The sequence below is a fragment of the Vanessa cardui genome, chromosome 15 (genome assembly GCF_905220365.1).
Source record: "Vanessa cardui chromosome 15, ilVanCard2.1, whole genome shotgun sequence".
Classification (NCBI taxonomy): domain Eukaryota; kingdom Metazoa; phylum Arthropoda; class Insecta; order Lepidoptera; family Nymphalidae; genus Vanessa; species Vanessa cardui.
The window spans coordinates 3,596,361-3,606,677 of NC_061137.1; the positions used below are offsets into that span (position 1 = coordinate 3,596,361).

Here is a 10,317-nt window from a genome sequence, read left to right on the forward strand (position 1 = left end):
TCAGCATTGCATATGCGTCGCCCGGTGCGATGCCGGGGCGGGTCGCTCGTACAACATGTTAGAGTTATATTTTTTACACATCGTATAACTATAATTTAGTTAATAATATGTGTATTGACTATTTTTATAATATTTTGCAATGTAATATTTTAATTTTTCACGATTAATACTGGCCGAATGTCTGATACTGGCCGAAAAGAAAGAGAATGGCGGCAATGTTTGGTGATATTAATTTAGAAAGAATGAGAATGATAGGCTAAATTTAGATATAAAATACGGGATGTATTGTAAAACATGGATTAGTGGATAAAATGAATGAAAAAATAGTGTCAATAAATGAATCTGGAAGATTATCTTAGTTTAAACTCGTGACCATCGTAAGAAAAATAACTCACCAAATTCCGCACTCGTGTTTCATGTTCAAAGTAAACGAATTGATTATACTACCTTAATAAACACATTAAATACAACTGTTTGGCAATCATCTGACGCTATAAATTAAAGTTAATTTATTAATAAGGCTCTTCAGAAATTGTTATGAATTTAAATCGTAAATAATAAAAAAAAAAACACTTTGTTTATTAATGATAGTTAACTATCCTTAAACTTGTATTATACGATCATAGTTCGTTTTTGCGTAATATGAAATCTATACGTTATAATATAATTTTAGTGTCTGTTTGTTACATTGAAATAACTGCTCTTTACTAAATGTATACATAAGTATGCATGCATGGTGCATTTATGTACCGTGTACATAAGTACATGGTACATATATGCACCAGGTCTTCTGTGGTTCTGGACTGTATTTGTAGCGTAGACACGATTTGCTACAAAATTTGTCTCAACAATTTTTTTGTAAGATTAATAGTTTTAGAGATATCGCGAAAAACGTATTTTCACCACCTTTTCTCGCTTTTACGGGTTACGAACCGTAACAGCCTGTATAAAGATCTTCTGTACTCAAATAAAAATACACTTCCACTTCGATCTAAAAAAAACGTTACTCAATGTAACAATCTCCTCATAGTCTTCCCAGTCGAATTTTTAGGTATAGAATCAACAAAAACTACTTCCTTTAATCTTTTAAATGGAGCAACTTTTGCACTGACGTGTTCCATAATTTCCTTCTCGCTAACACTGAATCCTTTATTTAATACTACAAAAGCTTTAGGCTTTTCCCCTGTCTTCTCATCTGGTATTCCAATGACTGCTACATCAAATACTGCTGGGTGCTCCTTGATAACGTTTTCCAATTCTGCTGGAGGAACTTGGTAAGCATTAACCTGTAACAAGAGATTCGTTTTATAGGTATATGAGCCGAAATGGCCCAGTGGTTGGAAAGCGTGGATCTTAACCGATAATCGTGAGTTGAAACTCAGGCAGGCACCACTGACTAGTCATGTGCTTAATTTGAGCTTATAATTCATCTCGTGCTCGGCGGTGAAGGAAAACATCGTGAGGAAACGTTTTTTATGGTATAGGTTGGCGGACGAGCATATGGGCCACCTCATGGTAAGTGGTCACCATCACCCATAGACAATGACATTGCAAGAAATATTAACTATTCCTTACATCCTCAATGTGCCACCAACCTTGGGAACTAAGATGTTATGTCCCTTGTGCCTGTAGTTACACTGGCTCCCTCACCCTTCAAACCGGAACATAACAATACTGAGTACTGCTGTTTGCAGAAAGCCCTAAGTTCCAAGTTCCAACTCGCATTGGAACAGCGTGGTGGAATATGTTACACAACTTCTCAAAGGGATAGGAGGCCTTAACCCAGCAGTAGGAAATTTACAGGCTAATGTTGAATCAACAACAGTTAATGTCTATGCCCTAACGTAAATCGAACCTGTTCAATCGAAGTCGAAAATCGTCTGCGTGGATCGCTGAGAACGCAAACTATATTTTTTTTCAATATAGCAATTTTATTAAAATAGTAAAACTTGTCGCTTGAATAGAAATGCCTTAATGTAAGTAGAATATGCTTATAATATATTATTAAAATCACATCTACTATTCTTTTGTGCTTCACTAAAGACAGATGTAATATTTTTTCGCAAAATTCTTTATTATATTTTCCAATGCGTCGTGATGTATGTATGAATGAATGTAATTCGATATTATTTATTCTTTATAAACTCGTTAATATGTCTTTCTCTTATAGAAAAAATAACTACGTTCTTACATTACTTTACTATTAGCCATATTTGTTTTACCTTTGGTTTATTGAATATATTTTGTAACTGCTTATGTTGGACGGATTCGCATTATAAATTTTGATAGTTTTATAACATAGCTATTTCGTAACTTCTCAGTAAATATGGTAACTGCGCAGGTGCACATTCTATATTCGCTCAACCAAAGTCAAACTCAAAAATCTTTATTCAAAATAGAAGTGATTACTCTTTCTTATTGATAGTCAAAAAATCTACCACCGGTTCGGAATTTAACACCTCAGAGCTGAGAACCGGCGAAAGAAACTCAGCGGAATATTTTTTTTCATTTCACGTTACATATACAATATACAATTTTAATAATAACACAAATATAGTTTTGTGATTTGAAATAGCCTGGAGGCGATCATCTCAAGTAATCAGTAATCAGTCAAATAATCTTATAGGATAGGATCGTACACAGGTTACATACTTGTCAAAGTACACTCGATATAACCACTGTCAGTTTAAAACTTCGGATTTAATCTTATCGATTTGAGACGACTGTCTCTGACTGACAAAAGATAGATTTAAATTTATCTTTTGTCAGTCAGAGACAGTCGTCTCAAAAGTCTGCCTTCAGTAAAAAACATTATCGCCTATCTCATCTTCTGTATTTAAGAAGCCTTAAAAGAACTTTACTTGGTGGTAGGGATTTGTGCAAGCCCGTCTGGGTAGGTACCACCCACTCATCAGTTATTCTACCGCCAAACAACAGTACTCAGTATTGTTGTGTTCCGGTTTGAAGGGTGAGTGATCCAGTGTAACTACAGGCATATGGGACATAATATCTCAGTTCCCAAGGTTATTGGCGCATTGACGACTTAAGGAATAGTTAATATTTCTTACAGCGTCATTGTCTATGGGTAATGGTGACCACTTACCATCAGGTGGCCCATATGCTCGTTCGCCAACCTATACCATAAAAAAACACGTGACGTACTCATTTTAAAACTGAACATAGAACAGAAATAATTAGTGAGAAATTCATACCAGGTAATAATTACCTTTATAATTTCCTTTATTCTATCAGCTATAACTACAGAGCCATCTTCATTAATCTTCACCAAATCACCAGTTCTCAACCACTCCTTGTTAACGAAAGCTTTTTCATTTGCTTCTGGATTATTCTTGTAACCCCTTGTTATATTTGGTCCTTTGATTAACAGTTCACCTAGCTGTGAGACAATATTTATTTGGTAAGTAAGAACCTACTGTCAGTAATAGAACTTTCTTATTATACAAAACTAAAGCTAATTTATATGATATTCATTATTTTATTCTCCTCTATTAAGATACTCGTATCTCTTTAGAAACTGATATGATTTTCTTCTTCTATAAAATTACTATTCAGTTTTATTTTACATACATGTAATAATTATTTTGTAAGTATTAAATTAATGAAATGAGATTTAAATATTATTTGATTACTCACACATATTGCTATATAAATCGAGAAGTTACGTAATAACCTGCTATTCAATAAACCGTACCATCTCAATGTATAAAGTATTTGATAGTATAATGGGAAATGAATGGATTAAATCATACATATAACACCAGCTTACCTCGTTTGGACCCAAGTTATTCAATTGATCATCGACGACCCTGAGTTCACAGTTTGGTATTGCAAAACCAACAGAGGAATAGTCTTTGAAGTTTATAGGTGGCGCTAGAGCCAATGGCGACGTCTCTGTTAGTCCATAAACATGGCTGAATTGTATGTCATGCTAAAATAAAAAAATAAAACATTTTAATTAAAAAAAAAAGTCTTTTTTTAATGTGTTAGGTAATCATATGAGCAAATGAGCCACCAGAAGGTAAATGGTCATCATCTCCCATAGACAATGAGTGTGTTAGAAATAATAATTTCATTACATAACCAATGTGTCACCAACTTTGAGAATTAAGATGTTGTGGCCTTCGTGCCTCTAAATAAGTCGACTCACTTATTCTTCTAATCGTAACACAACAACACTGAGTATTGCTGTATGGCGGTAGGATGTGATGATTGAGCCTACACAGACGAGCTTGGACAAAGCCCTTCCACCAAGATTATAAAGAAAATCAATGAAAGGCAGTGAAGTGGATAATTTGCTAAGAGATGTGCAAATGAGTCAGCTTAATAAAACATAGCGAGGAAACCTGTGTCTGTGTGTGTATTGTTTTTTTTTCTCTTTATATGACTATATTTAATTGTATAATATTAGTTTATGTTCTAATTAGTATTGATATCAGTATTTAATTTTAAGCTTGTGATAATATCGCCTAATAAATTGATAATTTGTTTGATCGTGTGTCCATTTAAATCATAAGTAACGTAACATTTTTCGCTAAGCGCCTGTGTTAAAAAAAATTAAAGCAATGTATTGTCACAATGAAATTGTACCATTAAAAAGGTTTATGAAATAAGGTGTAGTGTAGTAATAAGGTGAAGCAGGTATTGAATACTTTGACCATAAATGACAATATTGACAACATTTTAACTATATAAAACATTCCTTCCTTATCTTTTTGTTACGTCATCATAATCACTGAATATTTTCAAGTGTCTTTTATGATGTTGATAGGTGGACCAGTTAATGGACCACCAACCCTGGGAACTGAGATGTGTGTGTTATGTCCCATATACCTGTAGTTACACTACTAAGCATAATTGTTTAGATGTAGAAGATCTAGATAACACTACGTAAATGCCATATATCAATTGGTATTAGTTGGATGTGCAACATATGGTATTTAGGCCTGATTAACAGTGAAAGATAAGATTATGAGAAATATCAGAAGCTATAAATTATATGAAAGACAGACTCCCTCTTTGATACAAAAGAAAGTGCGCCAATATAAACAGTATGCAAATTCGTCGAAATATTATTATGATATCAATATGTAAGCCATTATTTACCAGTATCTCGAGGTTAATAATTTATCTAAGTTAAACGACCTATTATGATAATAATGTAAACTCAAAACGTACAGATATAAAAGCCTGGCTGTTTTTACTTGTATAATTCAGGTTCTATTTGGTTCAGACCTTGAATATCGGAGGTTCGGAGGTGCCTAGTTAGAGGAAGTAAATACGCGTAATCAGATTAAAAAAAAATAACAATGCCTATGTTTGTTTGGTTCGGAAAAATCTTACAAAGTATTATCTACGTGAAGTATTGATGACTCCAGAAAAGTAACTATAGAGTTTCTTGTCGGTTCTACTTTCCGAACCGGTTGTAGTTCAATTAAAATAGTTGTTAAATGACTTTAAAAGTGCTTGTAAAAGTCTACTTGAATAAAGTATATTTTGATTTCAATTTTTTTATTACATGGGTTGGCGGACTAGTATCTAACACACCAGATAGTAAGTAGTAACCTCCACCCAAAGACAATGGCTCTATAAGAAATATTAACCATTCCTTACAACGCCAATGCGCCACCAACCGTAGGAACTAAGATTTTATATCCCTTGTGCTACTAGCTACTAGTAATTTGCTCATCCTTCAAATCGGAAACCAACAATACTTAGTACTGCTGTTTGGCGGAAGAATATCTCATGTGTGGCTGGTACCTACCTAGGCGGACTTGCACAAAGTCCTACATTCAAGTGAAACATACCTAGTGTAACAATATCGAACATACGTACAGAAAATATTAACTTACATTCACTTTGTTAAGAAATCGCTCGATATCTGCCATTGGAGTTGGCGAAGCGCCCACGACGACATTTTTTAACTTTGTAAAATGTTTGGTTTTCACATTAGGATCCTTCGCCAGAAAGAGCACTAGAATTATGAATTCAAGTTATAATCCTTTAGTTATGAGTATAAGTATATACAAAAATGCAGCTATAAATTGCTTGTGATAGATATTTAAAAGGCCAGTTGACCTTCTGCTGTTAAAAAATTTAGATTATTTTCGCGATTTATAACAAAATAGAAAAAAGTTGTTTTATATTTAATTAAGGATATGACTACCAGAAACATGGATTTGTTAAAACTATTATAATATACCTAGAAACATACCTATCAGAAGCAAAATAATAACTGTTAGAAATATATATTAAGTAAAAATAAACCTAAAGTGATACATGGTTGATTAATTTCATTACAATGTCCAAATCAATTTAAATTAAATGAATGCAGCTTATTTTAGAAACTATTTAATTATCATTTTTATGTATTTACATATGCCACGGTAAATAGTAGAGTCAGTCTAATTGTGAATTAAATTCCTTACCTGTTGGTGGAACTAATGAAAATGTAGTAAAATCGTATTTATTCAATGTGTTTACAAAAATATCCGATTGGAATCTTGGTAAAGTCACTAATTTCAGTCCAACTGATAGCTTATGTATCAGAATTGTACACAGACCGTAAGAATGAAACATCGGTAAATACGCCAGAATCGTGTCCTGATTCGAGTCTGGAAATTGGAAACAAAATAATTAGTTTATCACTCATACAACAAGTTTCATGCATTTTTTATTAATAATTATATTATACAGAGTGACGTAAATAACGCTACATTAAATAAAGCGGCGTTTAATTATGATAACTGGAGGCTGATAAAATTATCGAAAAAAATAAATGCAAGAATAATAAAAAGGGAAATTTCCGAAAAATTATTCACTTGGATATTAAAACAAAATAAACACTATTTGACTTCAGCCAATACCGGCTGAAGTCAAATAGTTAGTAGTACTTTAGATTGATATAATTTTTAATGAATTATTCGGAACATCAACGTCTGACTTATTTAGGCTGAAGCTATTGACAGGTTAGTACTTATATAACAATATCTCCATAGTAAAGACAAAAAGACTCATTTATTATTAGGGGTATCATTTAATGCGTGACGTCACAGGCACATTGTATTAAAAAATCTACATGTGTGTGTTATATATACTCCACACTATATGGCGATCGGAACACTCTGTTCGAGTTAACTGAACTGCAAATTGTTCACTCGACTTTGCTAATAGTTGCTTTGCTTTCAGCTAATAGTTGGGAAATCCAAATCAAAATGTGAGCCTGTATCACTTTTTTTTTTTATGTGTTGTATTGCTGTTGGCCCTACTGGCCTTCACAGCGTCACCGGTCTTTCGGACGAGAACTAATGTCCCCTGCCTTGAGGTTGAGCGCGGGGCTCGAGATTAAATCTAAATTAAAACTAAATTAAAAATAAAGTTCGTCCTGAGGGTGTCTCCTATGAGATCGCACCTCGGCTCAGAACGAAATCGGAGCCTGTATCAACTCGGTATACTGTTAAATGTGCCGTTGGACTTAGCCCGCTTCTTGTTACAAGAAGGCTTGCTCCTTATTAGCAACTCAGTTTGTTTTGTGTAAGGCGATACCTTATCTGATTTAATTAAAAAATATAGTACTCACCAGTCGTGTCAGTGAACATTTTTAATTCATTTGAATTAAGTTGTTCACAGTTCGCAATAATATTCCGATGTGTTAATTCTACGCCTTTAGGGAGTCCTGTAGTTCCACTCGAATATAAAAGTAATGATACATCATCTGCGCTACATTTGACTTCTTTCAAGATATCTAAATCTGTGTTATTATCTTCGATAAATTCTTTAAAAGACACAGTGCCTTCTGGTCGATTCTGATCAACATCTATGACGACTACTGGTACATTTAATTTGCACATTTTTAAAGCTTCTTTTATTATTGGTTCAGTGTCACGAACAGCAACGACTACTTTTGGATTTGATATTTTGATTTGCCTTTCAATCTCATCTTAAAAAAAAAAAAAAAACAAATTTATCTTAGAAAAAAGTGCCAGTAGATAGATTTTTTCTTTAGCCTAAAATCATTACTTTAATCTATTCCAATTGAAATAAATATGTACGACAAATAAAAACGTGGGCAAAGCAATATCTTTGGTTGAAATCTTAAATAACTTTTATGGTATAAAAACGGATACTCAATTTTAATTAAAAATATTGGAGAAATTGGTATCGAAATGTAACGGGACGGAATTGGAAGTATTATTAATAAAGATATACTCGTAAGTAGTAAAGTAAATAGATACCTTACGGGACTAAAACCTCCTTTACCTTTAAGAAAAAGGTTTGGTGCTTATTCAAGTACTCTACTCAAATGAGGTTAGTAGATAATAGGTATATGGCAAATTATCAATAAGGAGTAAAATTGTCCATATCTAGATTGCACTGTCTTTGATTAGTTTATATAATCTGTGCACTACTGTTTTTAAGAGTCCTTTGGACTCTTAAAAACATTTTTTGAGGAGGAAATCACCTGATCATTACTTAGACCTTTTGTGGTTAAGATAGACAGACTACACTACATTTTAAACTTATGCTGCCTTAACACGTGTAACATACTCAGTGTAACCGTTACAATTTAAATGGTAATTAATAACATAAGTCTCGGTGTTTAAACTTACGTGCAGTGTAAACAGGATTTAATGTTGTTACTAAACCTCCAGCAGTTAACGTTCCAAGCACTACACTAAGATATTCGGGTATATTTGGTAGCATTATTGCAACTGCATCGCCATCTTGAATTTTAATTTTTTTCCGCAAATTCGCACCAAACACACGGGATTGGTGGTAGAGCTGTTTGTAGGTGTACCGTCTATCAGTTATTCCACAGATCTGTAAAAATCAAATTTATGTCTATGTTAAGAAATTAAAAATAACATAGCCGCCAAAATAGGGTTGATAAATGTAGAACATCACATTTCACTTGTTGATACTGAATAAATGAAGACATATGTATTTGAAGATTACATGGTTTAATTATAGCTATACTATACATAATCGGAATCTGTTGTTATTTTAACAATTAAGAACCTTGATTATCCGGATTCAATTTTCTGACTTAGTTTATCCGAACGCTTAATTATTATCAGAGCGTTAGCGCGTTGCACGTGTGTGAACTTAATAGATCATTATCCAGCAGATCACAATTAAATGTGAGTTCTGTTTGCATCAGAAGAGTTCTATAGTTCCTGATAGTTTTTAGAAATAGTTATGGCGTTTTTACCTTAAAAAATTAGTCGACGAAATGACTCAAATTTAATTGTGACCTGTTGGACAATGACCTCTTGATCTGCTAAGTTCACACACATGCGCGTTGCAACCTTTCGTCAATCGAGAATTGACGATCTTATAAAAAAATACATATTTAAAAATAGAATTTGTGTTTTTCAGTTGTTTTAAATTACAACGTGTATTAATATAGGTATATAATAACCAAAATCAAATGCTGTTTAACACTTACCACTGCTGTTTTGTCCGACCATCTATCCAAATTCTGCCACATGTATTCAGAGATGGGCATATCTGGTATGAAAACGTCTTTATAAGGTGACTGTACGATCTTATCCATCGTCCACAGATGTTTCATCCTTCCATTTATCGAAAGGATCTTTCCAAAGTGTCTACCCTTTATTCCAATCTTAAACATTGTTTAATTTTAACGAAATAGTCTAAGTGTATTTCAATTCGCCGTATCGTTGTAGATGCAACGTTATTTTTTTGTGACTATTTATTGAAGCGAGTCAATGCTAATGTATTCCGATAAAGAGTGACTACTTTACATGTTTATTTTATAAACAGACGCTATAAAGTACTGTTTACACTCTCGAAATGGCGTTGCACAATGAATATTTTGTAATCTGTATAATAAATGTAGTATATAAATAGTCGGTAGTTTAAAGATTAATTTATTAATCATGACACGTGGATAAGGAATCTTAGGCCTCAGCGTTGTTAAGCTGCAGATTGATTTATTTGTTTATTTTTTTTATTTAATAAATATTTTCTGAATCAGCCCAAATAATGGACTAAACTACTACGTCTTTGTACAATATGTTTTATATTATTAAAAACTAATATTTATTTACATAAGAATTAATAACAGTAAGTCCTTTAATCTTTAATATAAAAAGTATGAATTAAAAAAAATAATCCCTGTTGAATCGAAATTCCGATCTACTGGACAAAACACGACCTACCCCTCCTGTCATCAGTGGAGGCGAGGTATTATATTTTTTATCATATCATATCGTCCGTACTTTTTGTTTCATATGGTACATAGGTAGCCATTATAAATAGGCAATCTCATAAGTT

General features: G+C 32.9%; 1 protein-coding gene across 1 annotated transcript; it reads right to left on the reverse strand.

Annotated features, from left to right (window-relative positions):
- Positions 1-764: 764 nt before the first annotated feature.
- Positions 765-9,996, reverse strand: LOC124535651 (4-coumarate--CoA ligase 1-like). Its single transcript, XM_047111935.1, has 8 exons — positions 9,467-9,996; positions 8,628-8,838; positions 7,598-7,957; positions 6,447-6,632; positions 5,871-5,992; positions 3,788-3,949; positions 3,227-3,397; positions 765-1,286 (listed from the first exon to the last, which is right to left on the reverse strand). Exons 1-8 carry the CDS (start codon positions 9,650-9,652, stop codon positions 1,008-1,010), a joined length of 1,677 nt encoding a protein of 558 aa, XP_046967891.1. The 5' UTR covers positions 9,653-9,996; the 3' UTR covers positions 765-1,007.
- Between the last annotated feature and the right edge of the window lie 321 nt (positions 9,997-10,317).